This window comes from Danio rerio, chromosome 25 (assembly GCF_049306965.1).
Source record: "Danio rerio strain Tuebingen ecotype United States chromosome 25, GRCz12tu, whole genome shotgun sequence".
Lineage (NCBI taxonomy): Eukaryota > Metazoa > Chordata > Actinopteri > Cypriniformes > Danionidae > Danio > Danio rerio.
The window spans coordinates 6,433,038-6,458,515 of record NC_133200.1 but is presented as its reverse complement, the minus strand read 5'-3'; the positions used below and the strand labels follow the sequence as shown (position 1 = coordinate 6,458,515).

The window sequence follows — 25,478 nt, the reverse complement described above, 5'->3', positions numbered from 1 at the left end:
TCTGTGGAAACTGCAGTGTTTAGACGCATTTTTAGCTTCATCTCTACTATAACGTTACATCGCCTCTGGCCACGGCTCTTACCTGCGCAGTTTGTATGCGCAGTAAACGAACTTGTGTTCTCACAGGGGGCGGAAGTATTCTTTGTAGTCCCCAAAATCCATTCATTGTAGGCTTTGCTAAGCTAACTCTGTAAAAACCAAGGTCTCCCATTGCATTGAACTTACAACTTTTTACATTCAGAGATGCTGTTTATGTTCACACAGCTACATTACACATCAGCTAAAGTTTAAAATATGATATCATAGTGGACCACCCCTTTAAAAAACAAAAACATTTGGTTTACAGTTACATTAGGAAAGTTTGATCAGCAAAACAAGTGAGTATACCAAGCGTCTACGCAATTATCGATCCTCAGAAGTCGTAATACCCAAGTAAACTATGGCTTTTTTGTGAATGTAGATGCAAATAGACCATTTTTCCAGATTCAATTTCGTAAAATCTCATACTTTTTAATATCATATACAGAATTGACATGAACCACTAAAAATGTTAATCGTACAATCGCAGGTCTTCAGCCTGAAATAGAATAAATATAAGAACTCTTGCATTAGTAAATGCTAATACGCGTGTGTTAACTGCAACAGTGATGCGACTATCAAAGTGTATAAGAAAACTAGTCTATATTCACATCGTATTTCCATATAGTAGTCACCTCAACATCGCTAGTCATGTTAGTGCTAAACATTTTGACCACATTGTTATTCCACCCCAATACGTACACATGTAAAATACAGCATTCTAACATATTCCTCTAAGAAAAAAAAAGCAGAGAATAGTCTGTTATTGCAGAGATGTACAGTTGATCGCGTCTCCAGATTTTGGGAAATGCCCTGCCGTGGTGAATCCCGGAGAAGTGAGAGGTCATCGGTTACCACGGCAACAGTGCCTACATTCACAGTCACAATAATGCTCAGTGTTCCAAACAGAATCCCTCTGTATGATGTCATGATGATGTCATCCTGTTTAAACAGCTCCATCCTTGAATATCTGTTGTATATCCCATCTGATATTTGTAGCTTTGATCTGCTTTCACTCTGAAGAAGAAGAAGAAGAAAACTGTTGGTGTTTATTATCCAACATGAGCAATCTTGACATTTACATTTGGTTTGAGTTTCAGCAGACGGTGCTGATTGAAAGACTTGTGTAATAAAGAGTGTGCCTGTCTTCTCTGGAGAGCTTTAACTAAGTTATTAGGAAGAAGGTGACGGGTCACGCACACACACACACACACACACAACACAGACTTTTTGCGGACGGGACTCTTATCAGAAAATCTGCTCAACATGCACCTGCTGTTCACAAACACTCACAATAAAATAAGCTGACGGTCTGTTCTATGTTGTTTTATCTGAAGGTCTGCAATAAACATCTGTTGACTAGCAAGGTAAATAAGAGCATCAATCAGCAATATGGAAAAAATACACAATAAATGGAAGAGTTTTGCTGCTATATTAATTGGGGAAGTATTGAAGTCACTGAAGATGACTTTAAACATTAGCAAAATGCTAAATTGCTGACAAAATATTAAGCCAAATAGCCCTAAACTATAACTGATAAATGTGTTAGCAACATATTAAAAGTTAGCAATGTGTTATGCTAATTTGTGTTAGCATGTCATTAACATGGTAAATCACATTAACCATGCCCTAAAACATGTTAGCAGCATGCTAAATCTTCAAACACACACATGTTAGTTCATGCTAGTAATGTTAAATCTACATTGTGTACTACAAATATGGTATAGTAAGTGTTTCTTTTTCAGAAAAAGACATCGCTGCATTAATATGCAAACCACGTTTGTACACGTGTCTTTGATTTGAAATCTAGTTGCTAGATTAAATACAGGTCATGCTACAATGAAGTGTGACCATAAACATGCTAAACATTATTTATGAGACTTTAGAATACTGAATGTGACGCACTATTAGCAAAATAATAATTTGTCAACAAAATGCTAAGCAAAATAGCACAACATTAAAATGTTTAAGCAACCTAAGGTTAGCAACATGTCAGCAATGTCAATGTTAACTTGATAAAACACGTACTAAAGTACTAAAACCAAGTACTAAAACATGCTAATGAAATACTAATTAATCATAGCATCGTATTAAAAGTTAAAACATCATTAAAAACATTATAAAACATTTTAGCATAATGTTAAAACAAGATGGTCATTCGTGTTAACAATGACATAGTAAAACATGTTAGCCATGTAATAATGCGAAATGTTAATTATAGCAACATATGAAGAGCTAGCAATATATTAAAACAACATGCTCATTCATGTTAACAATAGCATAGTGTTAAAATGAACATAGTAAAGCAAGCTAAAGAAATGCTAATTAATTTTAGCAGCACATTAAAAGTTAGCAACATGTTAGAACAATATGCTCATTCGTGTTAACAATAACATTGTGTTTACATAAACCTAGTAAAACATGTTAGCCATGTGTGTTAATTCCACTGTGGCGACCCCAGATTAATAAAGGGACTAAGCCGAAAAGAAAATGAATGAATGTTAGCCATGTACTAAAACATGCTTGCAAAAATGCTAATTTATTATAGCAACGTACAAAAAGTTAGCAACAGGTTACAACATGTTAGCAAAATGTTAAAAAAACATGCTCATTCATGTACACAATAGCATAGTGCTAACATTATCATATAGTAAAACACGTGAGCCATGTGCTAAAGAAATGCTAATTAATTTTAGCAGCACATTAACAGTTGGCAACATGTCAAAACATGTTAGCAATGTGTTAACAATAGCATAGTTTTACATTAACATTGTAAAACATGTTAGCCATGTTCTAAAACATGCTAGCTTGAAACAAGTCTCCTGGCCTGGGTTCTGTAATTTCCAACACTAACAAAATGCTAATTCATTATAGCAACATACTAAAAGGTAGCAATTTGTTGAAACATCTTGACAAAATGTTAAAACAACATGTTCATTCATGTTAACAATAGCATAGTGTTAGCATTAACTTATAGTAAAACATGTGAGCAATCTACCAGAACATGCTAAAGAAATGCTAATTAATTATAGCAGCATATTAAAAGTTAGCAACATGTTAGCAATATGTTCAAACAAATGCTTATTTATGTTAACAATAACATAGTAACACATTATAGCCATGTACTTAAACGTGATAGCAAAATGCTAAATAATTATAGCTGCATATTATAAGTTCGCAACATGTTTTAACATGTTAGCAATATGCTTAATCATGTTAACAATAGCATAGTGTTAACAATAACGTATAGTAAAACATGTTAGCCATATACTAAATATGCTAGCAAAATGCCAATTCATTATAGAAACAAACTAAAAGCTAGCAACATTTTAAAACATGTTAGCAGTATGTTAAAACAACATGGTTATTGGTGTTAAGAATAGCATAATGCTAACATTAACAGTAAAACATGTTAGCTATGTATTAAAACATGCTAGCAAAATGCTTATTCATGAGAGCAGCATATTAAAAGTTAGCAACATGTTAAAACAAAATGCTCATTCATGTTAACAATAACAAAGTGTTAACATTAACATAGTAAAACATGTTAGCTATGTACTAAAACATGCTAAAGAAATGCTAATTCATTATAGCGACATGCTAAACAAGATTTTTTTCATTACAGAATGTTGTAAATGCTGTTTTTTGGACACAATAATAGTTTTACTTTGTAAGATGTATAACGAGACATATATTCATTTAGTTTGGCCTGTTTGTGTGTGTTTTTTACTCACAACGTGCCACTGATTTTACCATGGATTTTACTACGATTTCAGCTCCAAATGATCTTTAATGCGCTGCTAAAGAAAAAAAAAAGTCACCTACATCTTAGATGACCTGATGGTGGGTAAATGAACAGCAAATCAGATTTTTTTTGTGCGCCGTCTTTTTAAGAACACTGATAAATGCGCTGATTTGCTTTTATAGACACTCCGAGACCCTTCAGATCCGTTTTTTTTTCACGGTAATGATGTGATCCAGCGTGAAGTCTCTCTCTCTGGAGTCGTGCGGTAATGTTGTGCTGTGTAATCTAAATGTAATACCGCAGTCTGTTGCTCTGGCAAACACAGGGTTATTATGGGTAATCAGTCAAGCCATTACAGCCCTTCATCACGACCGCATTGTCGTGAGATTTTTTTTTATCATCCTTTTTTCTCGAACACGCATTATAACCTGAAGGGTAATTTGCACATATTAGTTGTTATACGCTGTTGTCTGTTAATGTATATGGCTGAATAATGGCATATAGAGAAGCCAATGTCTTTTCAGAGAAATAATGACTTTATTTGCACTCTATTCATCAGAGCAGAGCTTCTGAAGACTGGGATTATACAGCGGTTGATTAGGGATGTCGACCTTTCCACCAGGAAACATTTATACTATTTAAATCAAGTTAAATCGAAAGATAATAGATACTTATATATATATATATATATATATATATATATATATATATATATATATATATATATATATATATATATATATATATATATGTATATATATATATATAAAAATAATAGATATTAATTACAATAGTAAGATTACAATGTATATCATAAACTCTATTTATTTATTTATTGACAAAATGTACAAATTTATATAAGTAAAATATCTAAATATGTAACAATTGTACGTAGTAAGTGAATATAAACGGTTGAAGTCAGAATAATTAGTCCCCCTGTTTATATTTTTCCCCAATTTCTGTTTACAGAGAGATGTTTTTCAACACATTTCTAAACATAATAGTTGTAATAACTCATTTCTAATAACTGATTTAATTTATCTTTGTCATGATGACAGTATATAATAGTTTACTAGATATTTTTCAGGACACTTCTATACAGCTTAAAGTGACATTTAAAAACTTAACTAGGTTAATTAGGTTAACTAGGCTGGTTAGGGTAATTAGGCAAGTTATTGTATAACCATAGTGGGCTAATAATTTTGACCTTAAAATGTTTTTTTCTAGCTGAAATAAAACAAATAAGACTTTCCCCAGAAGAAAAAAAATATTATCAGACATACTGTGAAAATGACCTTGCTCTGTTCAACATAATTTGGGAAATATTAAAATAAGAAAAAAAATCCAAGGAGGGCTAATAATTCTGATTTTATTATTTATTTATTTATACAACAGTTCTGTCTGGTTCTTGAATCTGATTGGCTAATACCCGTGAGATATTTTGCTAGTAACAGCACACAAAGGCCTCTTCACCTTTGTGTATTACTCCGCCCATATATAAGCAGAGAGACACTACAGTTTGACAAATATTCCTGCTGTTAGGCAACATAATGTACTCTTGAGGCTAATTTAGTCGAGAATGCAGTTTTTACGAATGCAACTATGCAGTTTATTTACAAGGATAGTGCCCATTTTTAAATATTTATATTCTCGTACTCGTAGCAGTGTGATATGGCTGTATATATATATATATATATATATATATATATATATATATATATATATATATATATATATATATATATATATATATTTATGTATATATATATATATATATATATATATATATATATATATATATATATATAAATAATATAAAGTGCATATATAATCTAAAGTTATATATACTTACACATATTTTTACTTACTAATTGCATAATATATCATTTTTTGTGTGTTGTGCTATAATTGATATGAATGATATATATAAATATTAATTTATATATATATAAATATTTATATATATTAATTATATATATAATTAATTTATATACACACACATACATATATATATATATATATATATATATATATATATATATATATATATATATATATATATATATATATATATATATATAATTTTCTTTTTGCTTTTTTTCCAGATAATATACAAGCTTCTAAATGTATATGAAAAAAAGATGTCCTATCAGCAAAGAGATGACATGAAATATATAGCAGCAAAACCAAGAAAACTGTAAAACTTCTAAATCAAAATTTTTCTAGCCCCTTCTATGCACCATCCCTCCCATCTTCCAACCCACATTTTCTGAGGCCTTCAGTAAGTACACAAAGATGAATCAAAACACAGATAAATAAATAATAAGCCAATTTAAAAAATTATAAACTAAATAATAAATAAGAAAAAAAAAATAAAAAAGTATAATAAATATTTGGGTAAATATGAAAGAAGAAAAGGTAAAGTAAATACTAAAAGTCTCTCTTTCTCCCTTTTGAAATTCTAGACAGCAGGTCCTGAAATGTTAAGGTTCTCAATGACGGACAGTATGGGACTTTGTTAAAGGAGTTCAGTGATCCTTTAAAACCATATATCAGTTTCTCAAGACAGATGCAATGTAGAACCTCTTTAATCCAGTGTTCAGGTGATAGAGGGGACACATGTTTCCCTTTGAGGAGAATTGCGCGCCTGGTGAATATATTTTTATATACACATTTGTAGTAAAATATGAAAACATTTTTGGCATTATGTTTGGCACTTGTCATTATGTATTACCTTTTTGTGTGTATATTTTGGAATATGCTATAATTCAATAAAATAACATTTGTTACAAAAATAAAGTAATACATAATGACAAGTGCCAGACATAATACCAAAAATTACCAACCAATTTATAATATTATAATACCAAATTATAATACCAACCAATTTCATATTTTACTAAAAATGTGTAGTGTGTGTGTCTATATATATATATATATATATATATATATATATATATATATATATATATATATATATATATATATATATATATATACTATTAATATTAAATAATGTATTCAATTGTATAATAACTATAATATTAAATAATTTATTCAATTATAGCACAACACACAAAAAAGTTATATATTATGTAATTATTAAGTAAAAATGGGTATATATATATATACTTTAGATTCAACTTTAAATAATATCATTAAAATATTGAATTATTATAATTATGATACTTAGCTTATTGTATAACCATTTAGGCTGATAAAAAAGCACAAAAAAACAAAAACAAACACAGCGTACACCATCCGTGCTGCTCTTTTGTTATTAATCTGTGCATGTGTAGTTCACCTTTGCGTGTTGATTTGGACTGACTGGCAGCGACTGCAGTCAGATCAGCAGGAAGACCCACATACACTCCACCGTAGTTCCTGCTCAAAACACATTCAGCTCCTCGTTATCATCATTTTCACTGTCCACATGCACATCATTATCATATTCATAATTATACAGCTCTGGCTAACCTCCGCTTCTCGTCGTCCGGCGAAGGCTCTTCCGTCCTGCAGAAAGACAAGATGAAGAGTGTCTCTGATTGACACAAGTCCCTCAAATAACAGTTTATGCTCTTTTTTTTGTGTATTTCTTTCTTTTTTTTTTACTCTACTGATTTATTTTCATGGTCAAAATTTCCTATAATATTTTTTTCCTCTGGAGAAAGTTTTATTTGTTTTATTTCAGCTGAAATAAAAGCAGTTTTAATTTTTTTAAAACCATTTTAAGGTCAATATTATAGTAATATTTGTTTTCAATTGTCTACAGAACAAAACACTGTTATACAACGACTTGCCTAATTACCCTAACCTGCCTAATTAACCTATTAAGCCTTTAAATGTCACTTTAAACTGAATACTAGTATCTATCTCGTAAAAAAAATATGCTGAAGTGTGTGACAGCGTGTTATTTGAGTGTGGAAAATCATTGAATGTTCCACACTGAGCATGTATTCAGCTCCACTCTTTCATGATGGCCAACAGAAGTCTAGATCTGCATAAATAAACACACTGAGGCGTTTTTCCGGTGCGGGTCGCCTGTCATCTGCTTCTGCTGAAGGGGGAGATGGTTTTTGATTGGCTAGTTTTTGTTTGGGCCCTCGGGGGCTCATCGAGACCACAGAGGCTGCAGAGTGCTTTGCTGGATTAGGGCGATTGATTGAGTCATGTGTTCGTGCATGTGAGTGTGTGCGACATATCAGGACACAAACATGTATAGAGTGACATGGGTATGACCAGGGATGTATAAAGTACTAGAAACCCAGACTTAAGTAAAAGTACAAGTGCTGTATCAAAAAGTGACTTGAGTGGAAGTTGAAGTGCTCTTTAAGCACCATACTTAAGTGGAAGCACTAAAGTATTCAACATTTTTAGTATTTGAGTAATGCAAGTAGTTTATTTCAAAATGTTCTACTCGAGTGCTGAAAGTAAATAGACAAGTATTGTGTAATGTAGTTATTAAAGAAAGCAGTCAAAAGACATCATATTGTTTTGTTTGTTTTAAACATCTATTTTGGGCACGTGATTAAGCAGAACGAAAAGAAACATGGCTTACGATACTGTTTTTCTCTCACGCTTAAACCACAGATCTGACAGATTATGACAGCTTTAACACACACCTTTCAAAGTTGTGTTTCACAAAAACACTCCGTAATCCACTCAAAGCGCTATTGAAACCCATTTTTGGGGGTTGCAAATTATCAGTTGTAAACGGAAGTTCTTAACATTCTACCAGAAGACGCTGGTCACTGTGGCACCCTCCATGCAGCAGCCAAGAAAAAGGTTTATAATTGTAACGAGTGTGAATCTACACTGGTCTCACAGTTTGGTTCGGTTACGATTATTATGTCATCGATTTGGTCCAATTCGATATCTCGATGCTCGATTTTTTTTTTTTAAATTAAAATCTACAAATATATTTATATTTATATATTATTTGTAATACAATTTTGTTCTTTAATACAGCAGTAAGATATATGAACTGTACCTTTAATTTGACCTGCTCAAAGAAAACTGAATGTATCAAACAAAACACCAACACATGCACAGAAGACAGCATGAGCATTTACAGCAAATAAACTAATGTCAATATTATCCCACTTGCTTTTTGAGCCCTGACAGGCGAGGTCTTACACCCCTATGATTGGTTACTGTCTTCACCTGCTCAACAGAAAGGGCTGCGATCGGCTTTAGAAATGAAAGCGCTGTTCACCGATGGCGGGAAGAACAGCTTCGGTTACAGTCTGTATGCGCATAATACTCGGTTATCACAGGTAATCCATAATAGACACAGTGGAGAAAACTCGCACCTCAGGCACGCTCATGTCAGGATCCACAAGTATCGCTTTAACAGCCGAGAGGAGAGGAAAAGTTACCTCACCAACAAGCCAGCGGGTCAAATGTCCAAAGTGAGAGAGAGAGAGGTAAAGATGGAGTTTTACAGCATTTCTCCGTAGCGTTATTTACTGGACCTCACCTCCTTCGCCATAGAATTCTACTGCGACATTGCGCTTAGGAGATTAATTATTTGCGCTTATGATCTATTACTGAATCGATATCAATAATTTTGACACCCCTAGTAACGAGTAACAATGCAGCACATAAAAAATCTATCCGAGTAAAAGTATTAAACTCATCGAAAATATGTACTGAAGTAAAAGTGGAAGTAGGAGAAAAAAAATACTTCAGTAGAGTACAGATACAGCCTTTTAGTACTTAAGTACAGTAGTAAAGTAGTTCTACTTAGTTACTATACATCTCTGTGTATAGGTTTTACAAGAAGAAGGTGACTTATTATTTTTCAACAGGCTTATAAATAATAAAGAATGAGGTTTTTTTTTTTTCAGAAAGTAAAAATGCACAGTGTCTCACAGTATGAGATTTGGGTTTAGGGGCTGTGTTGGTGCACTTTTAAGATTTTTTACCTTTGCTGCTTGTCTAAATTATGTTTAAGTTTGTTTAAACTTATTTAAAGTCTGCTTGAACCGGAAGCTGCGACCATTTTTTTCCTCGTATTGTGACCCAGTTCCTAGAGAAACGGATTATTAAATGAGAAAGTGGGCGGGGCTTGTTTTTTTCTGCTGCGAGCTGATTGGATGTAGTAAAGTAGGCATTTCATTCGTAAAGGTCTGGAAAGGGGGTTGGGGAGAGTTATTACAATCTAACAGACTCCTCCTCCTCACCATTTATGCTTGATGTTAAAGCTGTCAGTTGGAGGGGCGTGGTTAAGTATGTTAGCCATGCCCAAAACCTCAGACAGACCTAATCAGGGAATTTAACTGAAAACAAACAGTGCATTTTCAGATTTCAATTAAAGATAACAAGGCGAAACATTGTTTTTTTTCTTAGTGGCATGCACAGATATAAGTGTTCACCACAAAACTAGCAGTGTGAGCAAACAAAATCAATATGGTTAGTTTTGATTTCATTTCACTTGTACTTTAAAATGAGTTGAAAACACAATTCATAAGTTTTTTTGGGGACAACTGTATTGTTTATGTTCAATCCACTTAAATTTGTAATAACGATTTTTAATCGTTTTGTGTTGCGACAATATGAAGAATTTGTGAAACCGAGCATTTTTACAGTGTGTATGGTGATAGTAAACAAAGTTACAGTGTGAAAACAATGGAAACCTATGAAATGTCCTCACAAATCACAAATACAAGCCGTGTGTGTCGATTTTTGCATTTGTTTGTTAGTTTTTTGTGTGTTTGTGCTTGTGAGTTTGTGTGTTGTTTTTGCATGTTAGTGCATGTGTTTGTATTTCACTCATTATTTTTCTGTGTATGTGTATGTGTTTGTGCAAGACTGTCTGAGTATATATGTATATATGTGTGTGTGTGTATAAATACATATATATATATATATATATATATATATATATATATATATATATATATATATATATATATATATTTCAGTAAGTGTGTGGATGTGTATTTGTGTGTAAGAGATTGTGTCTGTGTGCGAGCATATGTAAATGTGTGTGTGCTGTATATGTTTGTGTTTTTGTATGCTTATTAATAATAATAATGTAAATGTGATAATTATGAGTATTTAATTATGATTATTAATTGATTATTTCTAATTGGGTAAATGTGTGAGTGTGTACTGTATGTGTTTGTGTGAGTTTGTGTGTGTGTGTGTTTATTAGTATGTTAATAATTTTTATTAATTTCTAATAATTATGTAAATGCAATAATTATGATTATTTAATCATGTTTAATTAATTAATTTTAATCATTATCCACTTCTAATGATTATGTAAATGTGATATTCATAATTATTTTATTATGATTATCATTTATTTATTATTAATTATGATTAATTGCTAATAATTATGTAAATGTGATAATTATGGTTATTTATTGTTATTAATAATTAATTGTTAATACTTATGATTATAATTAATTATAATTAATTTATAATAATTATGTAACTGTAATAATTATGATTGTTTAATTATGATTAATTATAAATTATTATTAAATATTATTATCAATTATGATTAATTTATAATAATTATGTAACTATAATAATTATAATTGTTTAATTATAATCAATAATAAATTATTATTAAGTGTTATTATTAATTATGGTTAACTCCTAATTATTATGTAAATGTAATAATTATGATTATTTAATTTTGATCAATAATTAATTGTTATGATTATTGTTAATTTTTATTAATTTCTATAATTATGTAACTGTAATAATTATTTAATTATTATTAATAATTAATTATTATTAAATATTATTATAATTATGATTAATTTCTGATGATTATGTAAATGTGATAATTGTGATTATTTAATTATAAATAATAATAATTGGTATTAATTATGATTATTATTACAATTTTTTTTTTACAATTATGTAAATGTGAATGGGTATTGTATGTGTTTGTGTATGTATGTGTTTGTGTATGTGAATATGTTTGTGTAATAATAACTATTTCTAAAAAAAATTTCATGGTAATTATGATTAACTTCTGTCGGTCAGAGGGGGACAGGCAGTCGTGACATTCATTCTCATATTGATGGAGATGGTGTGTTTGGATATGTTATAAATTAAAGTACTCACACATCTTTGGCCACCTCTGCAGGACCTGGAAAAGACAAAAAATGAGATTTAAGTCCACATTAAACTTGTTTTTTATTAGTGCTTCATTGGTTATCAGCCCACTTTTATTGGTTATTTTATTGGTTACCCACAAGCACTTATTTCTCGGTTCTCAAAAATGTATCTCTGGGAACATTTTCCCAGTGTGCCTGTGTTGCGTTTATATATTGCTACTCTCTGTTGATTTGAAGTGCTTTATTTATTCTCCCTTATAAGTCACTTTGGATAAAAGCATCTGCGCAATGTAATCACGGTAAGTTAACTTTAGAAAAGCTTTTACTGCAAAACTGTAGAATAGGGAGTCCAGAGAGAAATCAACCATATAGACTCACATTTTTTCTCTCGCTGCTGATTGTCGAGGTCACAGGAGTAATGTTTGCAGGAGTTTTATTCAGTCTGCAGTTCAGTTCTTTGCTCAAAAATGTTCATTTGTGCAGTGTCTCTTTATTCACCCTTAAAGACAGAAAGCACAGTAGCGATTCTCAATATCTGGCTTTTCTCTTACACAGTCTCAGTGCCTGGAGCCATCACTCCACTCACTAAACTCTGTTTAGGCTCTTTGTTTTTTGAGGACTCAGTCCTTGCAGAGTACATGTGGAACTTGAACAATCTGGGTGTTTTTTGTTTGTTTGTTTTTGTTTTTGTTCTGATTTGAGAATCCATGTCAGTTTTATCTAGTCAGGAAATGTATCCAGGCAACCTGGTTATGTGTTGTTTTTGATATACAGACAATTTTAATATCTCAGTTGTGGACTTCTCATTTTGAAACGGCAGCATATGTTTATAAAAAACTGGCTGTTCATTTAATCACTCTCAGGTCATCCAAGATGTACACTGTTAAAAATGCTGGGTTCCACACAATTACATCATGTTGTCCCAACACAAATCGATTGAGTTAACGTAGTAGTTTTTACAAACTGAACATAAAACAATTCCCCAACAAAAAAACAAAACAAAAACAACACAAAATAATTGTGTTGATTCAACTCATTTTAAACAAGCAATTTAAACAAGCAGCAAAAGTCACGTTTTGAGTGTAGGGGACTTTTTCTTTATTTTCTTTTTTTTTTCAGATTTATAGCTCAAATTAAGGTCCTTGTTATTTATAAAGTCAATAGCTATGTTTGCATCCACCTAATTTAATGAGCATTTTGGGTTATCGCATTAAAAAAATGCTTGATGGAATGCCAAAATGTGCCTAAATTTTGAAAATGTGCATAAAAAAGTTGGCTGATAAATGCTGATTTTTAATATTATTGTTTATATCGGCACAATAATTAGTTATCGGCCGATATATGCAGATTTTTTTCATATGTTTGTTTAAAACTGCCTAATAAGAGAATCAGTTATCGGTCAATATATACAGATTATTATTATTATTGTTTATAACAGCCCAATAAGAGAATTAGTTATCAGTCAATATTTGCTGATTTTTATTATTATTGTTTATGTCATCCCATTAAGAAAATTAGTTATCGGTCGATATATGCTGATTTTTAATAATATTGTTTATATCGGCCCATTAAGAGAATTAGTTATCAGCCAATATATGCGGATTTGTAAATAATACAATTGTTTAAAACGGCCTAATGAGAAAATTAGTTATCGGCCGATATATGCTGATTTTTTATGTTATTGTTAATATCGGAGCAATAAGATAATTAGTTATCTGAGGATATGTGCTGATTTTTAATATTATGGATTACATAAGCCCAATAGGACAGTTAGTTATCGGGCTGTTTACATGCTGATTTTTAAAATTATTGTTTATATTTTCCCATTAAGAGAATTAGTCTTCGGACGATACATATACTGATTTTTAATACCGTTGTTTATATCAGCCCAATAAGAGAATTAGTTATCGGCCGATATATGCTGATTTTTATTATAATTGTTTATATCCGCCCAGTAGGAGAATTAGTTATCGTTTGATATATGCAGATTTTTTATATTGTTATTTATATAGGCCTAATAAGAAAAATAGTTATCAGCCGATAAATGCAAAATTTTACTATTATTTTTTCGGCCGATATATGCTGATTTTCAATATTATTGACTATATCGGCTCAATAAGAGAATTAGTCATTGACCATTATATGCAGATTTTTTATACTATCGTTTATATCGGCCCAGTAAGAAAATTAGTTATCGGCCGATATATGCAGATTTTTTATATTATCGTTTATATCGTCCCAGTAAGAAAATTATTTATCGGCCGATAAATGCTGATTTTTTTAAATTATTGACTATAACGGCCCAATAAGACAATTAGTTATCAGCCGATATATGCAGATTTTTTCTATTATCGTTTATATCAGCCTAAAAAGAGAATTAAGTATATATATAAATGTTTGTTTTTTAATGTGAAAATGATAAGAGAATGAATTATTAACCGACAAATGCCTGTTATGGATTATTACCACTGGTTGATCAACTTAAGATGAACTCAGCGTCATGAGTGGTTCAGTTGAAAGCTCAAGTCATTAACAATTCCAGCATACTTCCTGCACAAACGTAACACATTTGCATAATGGAAATCTGCAATCTTCACTGAAAGCCCGCACAAACATCTATTTTGACCCTCAAACACTGTTGTAGATGAGGCCTGGAACAGTTCGATTTTTCGGGAGTCTTCTTTCCAAAGAAACTTTCAAAGGATGAGGACTCAAACTGATACAGTAAAACAGATGTGATCAGTACTGTTGTGTTTACAAGTAAAGAAATATTCAGAAATGCTAATGATCATTTGGTTTCCGACCAATCATAACAGTAGTGCCTCTAACCAATCAGTGAAGTGCAGACTCTGAAAGGCGGAGTTTTCTGACTCTGAGAAAAGAGCTGACACTACAGTTTATGCAATGGGAAAATGAACATGTTTTTTGGCCTTAAATAGGTCTAAATCCTATTTTGGGAAAATCCAAAAAAAAAACCAGCGGTCTTGAAAACAGCATATGAAACTACAATCTCCAAATGAGCATTATCTGAGCATTAAAATGTGCTTTTTGTGGGTCGAGTTCCTCTGTTTGGGTATTTAGATGTTGCCACTTTGACACCTCGCCTGTCAATCATTCATCACTTTCTCTCTCACACTCAAGGCTAATTCTATTTTTAACCCAACTTCACGTTGTTTAGCTTGTTTCTGCATCGCAATGAGAAGCCAGTGATGCATTATGGAATCAGATTCACTTTTTTCGAAATCTATGCGCATTTAAATCCATTTGCCGGCTTCTATGGCGATGGCTGAATCATCTCCAGCTGTTCTCACATCTGATATCTGACGTCCATCAGTCTTGTTTATGGACAATTATTACTCAAATATCGCTTGTTATTAACTCAAGTATAATTCAGTTAAGCATGAAGTTGGTTTCTTCTGAAATAGAGACACAAATTACATACTGTACACTCAAAAAAACACTCATTTTTTCTTGGTTTCCCAAAGATCTTTCAAGTAAAGGTAAAAAAATTATGTTAAAGACATTTAAAAAATTTATATATATTATTTATTATTTTTTTCATTCTGCTGAAACAAGAACATTTTTAAAATTCGTACTTGAAAGTTCGCATAACATTGAGATTACACATGAGAAAAATTGCAGAATGTCCTTTAGTTTATTATACCTGAATGTTCTTACAACATCGATAAAAATCAGAGAACATCATTCAAAAGAATGTTGTTATGAAATCATTTTTTTAGAGAAAACATTGTAAGAACATTTTCAGAATGTCCTCATTAGCCGCTGTTCAACTTGAACGTCCTCATAAATATTGACAGAATGTTCTTATAAACAGTACCCTCAAAATCTTTTATGTTTGCTGAATGTTAAATCTAAATCCTCTACATAAAACATATGCTGGATAAGTTGGCGGTTCATTCTGCTGTGGTGACCCCAGATTAATAAAGGGACTAAGACGAAAAGAAAATTAATAAATGTTCAAAGAATGCTATATTTTAAGTTGGCTACAAATTAAGGTTAGAATGATGCGCTAACATTCACTATGACCTTTTAAAAAAAACATCTGTTCACGCTTTTAGAACATACATTTGCTGACTGGGAATCAACCTAAATTTTACGAATGTGCACAGTCGATATTCAAGATTTCTGAGTTTAGATCTGAGAGGACTCTCTAGTAAGGGAAAGCGATTAGTCGATTCTTCTTATTCTGCATATAAATTTGAGGGAAAATATTCTGAGAACATTTTTGCAATGTCTTTATAAACATTCTTATAGCATTAAGATAACTTATTCTGAGATGGACATGTCTGGAATGTCCATAAGATGTTTGTACTGTACTTCTCTTTAGGAGACAACATTCAAATAATCACATATTCCGAGCATCTTTAAGTGTTACTACTTGATGAATGATCTCATAACATCTTGAGAAAATCATCATTTCTGAACGTTGCATTTATAATGAGTGAAAATCTCCTGGCTCAACAGATTCAGGATGTATTTTTGATTTCATGAACGTTTGAAGCACTGAAATATATATATTTTTTATGATGTTGAGAGGAAACATTACAAGAACATTTTCAAAATTCGTACTTGAACATTCGCTTAACATTGATATTACGCATAAGAATTTGTATGAGAGAAAACATTGTAAGAACATTTTCAGAATGTCCTCATTAGCCGCTGTTCTACTTGAACGTCCTCATAAATATTGACAGAATGTTTTTATAAACAGTACGCTCAACATATTTTTATGTTTACTGAATGTTGAATCTAAATCCTCTACATAAAACATATGCTGGATAAGTTGGCAGTTCATTCTGCTGTGGCGACCCCAGATTAAAGGGACTAAGCCGAATAGAAAATAAATTATTGAATGTTCAAAGAATGCTATATTTTAAGTTGGCTACAAAATAAGGTCAGAATGATGCGCTAACATTAACTGTGACCTGTTAAAACAACATGTGTTCACGCTTTTAGAACATATATTTGCTGACTGAGAATCAACCTCAATTTTACAAATGTGCACATTCGATATTCAAGATCTCTGAGTTTAGATCTAGGAGGAATCTCTAGTAAGGGAAAACGATTAGTCGATTCTTCTTATTCTGCATATAAATTTGAGGGAAAATATTCTGAGATCATTTTTGCAATGTCTGTATAAACATTCTTATAGCATTAAGAGAAATTATTCTGAGATCGACATGTCTGGAATGTACATATGATGTTTGTACTTCTCTTTAGGAGACAACATTCAAATAATCACATATTCCGAGCATCTTTTAGTGTTACTACTTGATGAATGATCTCATAACATCTTGAGAAAATCATCATTTCTGAACGTTGCATTTGTAATGAGTGAAAATCTCTTGGCTTAACAGATTCAGGATGTATTTTTGATTTCATGAACGTTTGAAGCACTGAAATATATATATTTTTCATGATGTTGAGAGAAAACATTACAAGAACATTTTCATAATTCGTACTTGAACGTTTGCTTAACATTGAGATTACGCACAAGAATTTGTATGAGAGAAAACATTGTAAGAACATTTTCAGAATGCCCTTATTAGCCGCTGTTCTACTTGAACGTCCTCATAAATATTGACAGAATGTTTTTATAAACAGTACGCTCAACATATTTTATGTTTGCTGAATGTTGAATCTAAATCCTCTACATAAAACATATGCTGGATAAGTTGGCAGTTCATTCTGCTGTGGCGACCCCAGATTAAAGGGACTAAGCCGAATAGAAAATAAATTATTGAATGTTCAAAGAATGCTATATTTTAAGTTGGCTACAAAATAAGGTCAGAATGATGCGCTAACATTAACTGTGACCTGTTAAAACAACATGTGTTCACGCTTTTAGAACATACATTTGCTGACTGAGAATCAACCTCAATTTTACAAATGTGCACAGTCGATATTCAAGATCTCTGAGTTTAGATCTAGGAGGAATCTCTAGTAATGGAAAACGATTAGTCGATTCTTCTTATTCTGCATATAAATTTGAGGGAAAATATTCTGAGATCATTTTTGCAATGTCTGTATAAACATTCTTATAGCATTAAGAGAAATTATTTTGCGATGGACATGTCTGGAATGTACATATGATGTTTGTACTTCTCTTTAGGAGACAACATTCAAATAATCACATTTTCAGAGCATCTTTAATTGTTAATATCAGAATATTCTCAAAACATCTGAGAAAATCATCATTTCTGAACGTTGCACTAGTAACGAGTGAAAATCTCTTGACTCAACTGATTCAGAATGTCTTTTTGATGTTATTTGTAATATATATATATATATATATATATATATATATATATTTTTTTTTTTTTTTTTTTTTTTTTGATGTTAAGAGGAAACATTCCAAGAACATTTTCAAAATTCGTACTTGAACGTTCGTATAATGTTGAGATTACGCTTAAGAACAATTTCAGAATTATTTATAATTCTTAATGTTTATATTGTTCTTACAACATCTAAAAAAATCAGAGAACATCATTCAAAGGAATGCTGTTATGTCATTTTTATATGAGAAAACATTGTGAGAACATTTTTAGAATGTCCTCATTAGCCGCTGTTCTACTTGAACGTCCTCATAAATATTGACAGAATGTTCTAAGTAACAGCACGCTCAACATCTTTTATGTTTGCTGAATGATAACCTTTATAATTATGTTCAAAGAACGCAATATTTTAAGTAGGCTACAAAATAAGGTTATGATGATGCGCTAACATTAACTGTGACCTTTAAAAACACAACAAAACAACATCTGTTCACTCTTTTATTACATACATTTGCTGACTTGGAATTAACCTCAATTTTACAAATGTGTACAGTCGATATTCAAGATCTCTGAGAAGAATATCTATTTAGAGAAAAATGATTAGCCGATTCTTCTCCCGAAAGCGCTCCTGTCAACGCCGAGTCTGAGAGAAACAATTTCCATGCTAAACAGATCTCATTTGATTCGTCTTCATTTTCTCCTGCTCTCTCCTCATTAAGTCTACAAGCGCAGATCTGACCTAAATACGTATCAGACGCGAGGGACGGAATCTCCATGACTGATTTATTAGGCGTCAGATCCTTCACCTCCACATTCCTCCACATCCTTCCTCCTGCTATAATAAACGAGACTTTTTAATAGCCGAAATCGAATGTCTGAAGACAAACCGAGCGCTAAATCTGGTGTCTGACTTCACCCGCGCACTCTTCCATTGATAAAGAGCGGCGCGCGTGTCAGTGACTCGTGCACACGCTCCCGCTCACTTACCTCCGGCTGTCGTGCTCGTGGCGGAGGAATTTCCACATCCCATTTTGGCATGAACGCAGTTTTTCGGTGTCTGCTGGAGAGGACGAATGAGGGGAGGACGACTATGATGTGATTCACGAGCTCCCTCTATCATTCTGTAGAGAGAGAGAGAGAGAGAGAGAGAGAGATGCTCGAGCCTCACATGACCGCCGCGCTTTTCCTCCACCCTGACAGGCTGCTGTGGAAACGGGGCGGAGGTGTGATTGGACTTTAGTTTAAGTTCGTGTATAATCAAAATGTACTATGTTTATTTTAGTTGCGCACATTGTCGATCTCTTTGTGAACAATAAACCCGTGCAAGTTAGTCCACTGAAAATAAAAAACTGTTTTTGGTAATCCACAATTAAAGTCAGCATTTGCTTACTCATTTTTATTATTATTATTATTATTATTATTATTATTATTATTATTATTATTATTATTGACTTCAATAACAAACATACAAAATTCAATTTTACACAAAAAACACAATGATAATAACAGATCAGGATAAACAATATAAACTTTAAAAATTAAATAAAAAGAGAAACAAAAGAGAGAAAAGAAAATAAATAAATAAATAAATAAGTTTAAACATATACATACATAACACAAATACAGGAGGACTATGTATCCATGCTATTTCCATAATATTTATCATAAAAAACTAAGAATCTTTTTCTTATTATTAACTAGTCTAAGAGATTTAATTAAAACATCAATTTCTATTAAAAAATGTGAAAAAGAAGGCAAAAAAAAACAAAAAAATTTTTTTTGTTTGTGAATAAAATATTTTCCATACAAAATAAAAAAATGAATAATGTAATTCTCTGATTTATCAGTTTTACCTTTTTAATAACAAATGATATCTTGAAGATGAAAGAGTCTGGAAGAAGCAATGTAGTTACCTATATGGAGATATAAGCTTTTCCAAAAGGTTTTTGTGCTTTCACATTGAAAAAAATATGTGAATCAGCGTTTTGTCTTCACTCTTACAAAATGTGCATGAACTGTCAATCTCCAAATACTTTGCCAAAGTACCATTCACTGGGTATATTTTATGATGAATTTTGAAATTAACCTCTTTTGTTTTATTGGGAATGCAGTACTTATGAGGTAATAGCCAGGCTTTTTCCAGTCTGTTGTGTCAAGGAAGGATGCCCAGTAAAAATTTGCCTTTAGGAACATCATATTTTTTATTTTGAAAAATTTGTCGAATATAATTATTATTAAATTTTTTGTCAAATAGACTAATTCCATTTAATATCAGCTCTGGTTCTTTAATAACATTTTCATTAAACATTAAATGAGGTTTTATAAGTTGAATTAGGCCTAAAGGAATTGCTTTTTGCACAGCATTAAATTCTTTAAAAGGTAATGGAAAATTATTATTAGACATAAATTGTTCATAAGACAAAACTTGCCGGACTTATCAAAAATTGAGAGAATCCCAATTATATTTCTGTTAAACCACGTAGATAGAAAAATAGATTTATTTCTAATTCTAATATCAGAGTTGTTCCGTAAAATGCATTCATGTGGTGAGAAATGGGAATAACACAATTTCCAGGAAAGTAGGACCTGCTGGTGAAATTTTGATAGTGATTTGCTTACTCATTTGGACTGGCAGTTATTCTCTGATGACGTCAGTTTGACGGCGTTTGCAACAATATTCTTAACCACGCCCCTCTTAATATTGTTGTGTGTTGGCACACTTAAAGAGCACTGAAAACATCTCTGAACCTATATATGACTTGATTTTATATTATGGAAGGTAAGATGGAAGAATCAGTTGAAACATAACATGATAATAAAGTTTCAGCTCATTTATAATAGATGAATTACCAACCTACGTCACACATGACGTTACATGGGTTCCCGGTTGCAAAAAGAGATCGCTGGCAATTGTAAACATGTTGTGTTGTGCGGTAGGATGCCAAATTTGAAAAATAGAAAACGTAACATTTACTGTACACCACACTGCTTTTAATGCCAACTGCAGACGTCTTTGGCTGAAAGGGAGCTGAATGAAGTGACTACCTAATTAAAAATGCTGAACTCTGCAGTTCTCATGTTATATCAGGTAAGTTCACGCTATGCTGAGTCATACACATTACCCATTTTTGATTGCAGCAATGGTTTCAGCAAAAACAGTTACATGTGGTTAATTAAACTGCGGAAACTAAATGCTAAGAATGGAATGTTATTAAGGTAAAATTGGTTTTATATTCACAAATTCATTCAGTGACAACTTGTGACACACTCCCTATATTGTTTACCACGGCACTTTGAATATTATTGAAATAACCTGCAAGTGTGACTTGAAAACAACACTAACACTGTTTATTTGACTGTGAACATGTTGTTCTTTGATAGTCATTGGCTGCTAATATGATTTCGTTACTTAGAGGTTGCAAATAATACTTTTATGAAATTATATTAATAAGGAGAAAGTCTGAATGTGCGAATATAAAACCAACTTTACCTTTATGTGTATGTTCACATACCCCGCCGTACAGGTGCAGTTCGCTGTCAGAATGCAGTCGTTTTGTTCGTTGATGATAACCCAGGCCTTGTATAACGTTATCTCCGTCTTTTTTTCCTGTCTTCCACTAGGCAAAACCATGTTTTTTAACACTACATAATTTTGAATCTGGAGACCATGGAATATTATTTCTTGCACATGACCACACAGAATAACATTGTTGGCATCCAAAGACTTGTACGCCTTTAATTTCTCTCTTGTTAAAACACTTGGAGTTTCAATGAGATTGTATATTAGGGGCTGGATGCTTGGTCACTTCGTCTTGTCCAATATCCATTGGGAGGGTGCTATCGCAAATTGTCAGACGAACGCCGCTCACTTTAACAATAATTTTGCCGAATCACTGTGCTTATCACTGGGTGACAAGCTGTTATAATATGCTGAAAGCGTTATGTAAATAATATATATAATATGTAATAAAAATAACTTATTTCTAATACAACAACAAACTCTGTACAGCATCGGATGTCATTCCCTCGCTGTAAATGCTAGCGCTCCCAGTTTTTTCTGCCACCTTGCTGCTCGCGCATCATGAGTGTTTACAAACATGGTAATTCATCTATAGTGACCTGGGATTTGTGATTGGATCAAATCAGTTCATTCTCATGAATCAATGCACAGAAAACACTGAAAACCATGCAGAATGTGCGCATTTACCCTGTGCTTAATTTGTGAATGAATGATTTCTTGGAAATATAAGTTACCGTGTCTGACGAAATGATAAAATATTATTTAGGTAGGCCGCTACACCATTAGTTATTTTTCGCTGCTCACTGCGCACTTACAATCACTCTCATTGGTTGGTGAGTGTAAGTACGCAGTGAGCAGCGAAAATAAATAATGGTGTAGCGGCCTAGATGTAAGAAAGATGATTGGCTGAAAATATTGTTGAGAGCCAATAGTTAAACGTGACTTCTGCTTTAACTTGCGCATGATGATACCGTCGTGTGTGCGCACACATAGCCTTTGCTTACGCTCATTCACATTCTCTCGCATGCACACACACGCACAAGTTAATGCTGGATCAGTTAAATACCAGAACACAAAAACGCACCTGACATTTTTCCAAACAGGATGCAGCAAGATCCAGCTCAAGTTAAGCACTGCATTTACCTCATAGCATTTTTTTTTTTACCAGAAGATCAAATTTGCTCTAAACAATGCAAAAAATTTCACTTTATAGTAAACGTGTGTGTCCTAATAGTGTTTTTGTCGACATCTACACGTATATATCTGACAAAATCTAAAACAAAAATGAATAAAAATAAGAGTTGCATGATCCTTTAAATCACGGTAACACTGCTCTTTTCACCCCATAGACTTTCATTTATATGCTTGCGAATGCGACACTCAAGCTTGTGCAAGTTTCACATGTCGCTGCTTCTCAAAGATCAAGCTTGGTAAACTTTTACCTGCAAAAATGCATCACATGATTGTGTGAGACCGAAATTAGAGAACATGACCTCTCTATACAGTCATTTTAAATAACTCACTTTACTGCTGTCTAATCATCTTGTTTAATCCTGCCCCTTTTCCGCTCAAAAAAAAGACCCAATCAACATACTAAAAAAAAAGTCTCAGCAACTTCCAGAAATATGAGTTTGCAGGAAATGCAACAAAGCATATTTTTATACTATATAAATACCTTGAAAATAACAGTAAACACAAGCAAGAATTATATCAAATTAAATATACAATAAAAATATATGATAAAAATTTAAGTAAATATATTAATATAATATACAACAATATTTTGGAGCTATATGAGATGGTGAGTATTCATCATCTTAAAGCTGAATAAAAATAAGCTTTTCGTTGATGTGTTGGTTCATTAGGACAGGGAAAATATTTAACGAAGAGACACATTTTTGTGAAATATCTAGAATTTGATGCTTAAAAAAATCGAAATATTTAATCTTTAAAATGCTCTGAATTAAGTTTTTAGCAGTGCTTCTAATCAAAAATTAAGTTTTGACTTGTTTACAGAAGGAAATTTTCTGAATGTCTTCATGGAAGATGGTCTTTACTTAATATTAAAATGACTTTTGGCATAAAAGAAAAATCAATCATTTTAATTCATTAAATGTTTTTGGCTAAAAAAGTGTACAGCAAGTATGTTGGTTCCACAATTATTATCATCAAGTGTTCATGAGATGGATTGCCTGAGGGAAGAAACTTTTTCTGTGTCGGGCTGTTCTGGTGCGCAGTGCTCTGTAGCGTCGACCAGAGGGTAACAGTTCAAAGAGCAAGTGTGCTGGGTGCGAGGGGTCCAGAGTGATTTTGGCTGCCCTTCTGCTCACTCTGGATAAGTACAGTTCTTGGAGAGTAGGGAGGGTTGTACCAGTTATTCGCTCAGCAGTCCGAACTATTCGACATAGTCTTCAAAGGTCAGATTTAGTAGCTGAGCTAAACAAGACAGTTATTGACGTGCAGATGACTGATTCAGTAAAGGAGGTGTAGAACTTTTTTTTTTTTTTTACCGGTTTTGTGGTCCAGGGAAACATTTATAGAAATCTTAGGTAGGCATTATAATTCATTTTAATAAATAAAATATTAATATAATGAAAAAGGGCAATTCAATCAACTTGGAGACTATATTTAATTATTTTAATATAGTATGAGGAACAACAATGTTGGATGTTGCCACTTTGACACATTTTCTCTCACTTGAGCCTAATTCTATTTTTAACCAAACGTCATGCCATGCTGCTTTCTGCATTTCAATGTGAAGCCAGTGAAGCATGATGAGATCAAATCCATCTGTGTGCATTTAAATTCATTAGCTGTCTTCTTTTTTGTCGGGAGGCTTATTTTTATTATTTTTATTTATTCACATTTTTTTTTACTTATTCTGTCACACTAAAAAATATTAAAAAATACAATTAATTCATTTTTTAATTCTTTAATAAACTTGTAAAGTTTTGTCGCGTCCAGCTCATAAATCCATAAAACACACACACACACACACACACACACAAGAGTTCTTTAATTTTTTTTTTTTTTTTGCGATAAACATCAGTATAGGCATGGGCCGCTATAAGATTCTGATGGTATGATAACCTTCGATTTAAATATCACGGTATTGAGATTACTGCTGTAAAATAAATTATTGTTAATGTCTGGGTAAAAATCTAAACCCTTTTCCCCCTTTGAGCACAATATATTTTAATTTGAGAAACATTAATAATATTTTAAAGCAGTAAACATGTCAGGCTAAATAATTCAAATCAATTATGGACTTCTGCTGTCTTCATTTGTTTCAAAAACACCGATTTTTTTTCACAATTTAAAACGGCAGCTGTGGAGATCTTTTCTGCAGGAGATACTGCTGTCCTAAAAAAAAATCCTTACAATAGAAGAAAATTTTGACGGTTTTAAAACCTTGACTTTTCCAAATTGCGGTATACCTTGAACACGGTTATCGTCCCATGCCTAAAATACATCTGTTTTATAAGACCGCTCAGTCAACCCTGGAGAAAAAACCTGAACAAAACATTCACCAATTTTAATCCAACAGCTCTGTGGACAGTAAAAAAACACAATTGTTCACTTTGTATCCGTCTGTGTAATATATAGCTATATATTACATATGTGCTAGCAGAGTGCGAATGTTTTTTTTGTCAGATAGAAGTTAGCAAACTTTCCCATCTACATTAATAAAACACTTTATCTTATATCGTGTTATATATGTTCCGAGTTTTACGTCGTTTATGATTTTGTTTATTATT

At 32.1% G+C, this 25,478-nt stretch overlaps 1 protein-coding gene across 1 annotated transcript; it reads right to left on the bottom strand.

Annotated features, from left to right (window-relative positions):
- Positions 1-489: 489 nt before the first annotated feature.
- c25h12orf75 (chromosome 25 C12orf75 homolog) lies at positions 490-19,321 on the bottom strand. The gene is made up of 5 exons (NM_001302783.1): positions 19,188-19,321; positions 11,912-11,936; positions 7,301-7,336; positions 7,128-7,207; positions 490-1,095 (listed from the first exon to the last, which is right to left on the bottom strand). The coding sequence occupies exons 1-5, from the start codon at positions 19,228-19,230 to the stop codon at positions 1,091-1,093; spliced, it is 189 nt and encodes a 62-aa protein (NP_001289712.1). The 5' UTR covers positions 19,231-19,321; the 3' UTR covers positions 490-1,090.
- Positions 19,322-25,478: the final 6,157 nt, after the last annotated feature.

Bases quoted from the DNA above. Each gene is read 5' to 3' on its own strand.
- c25h12orf75 (NM_001302783.1), bottom strand. From the start codon at position 19,230: ATGGGATGTGGAAATTCCTCCGCCACGAGCACGACAGCCGGAG. The intron at 7,337-11,911 runs GTGAGTACTTTA...GTCTTTCTGCAG, and splicing joins GCAGAGGTGGCCAAAGATGT to GACGGAAGAGCCTTCGCCGG. The intron at 7,208-7,300 runs GTTAGCCAGAGC...TGTTTTGAGCAG, and splicing joins CCGGACGACGAGAAGCGGAG to GAACTACGGTGGAGTGTATG.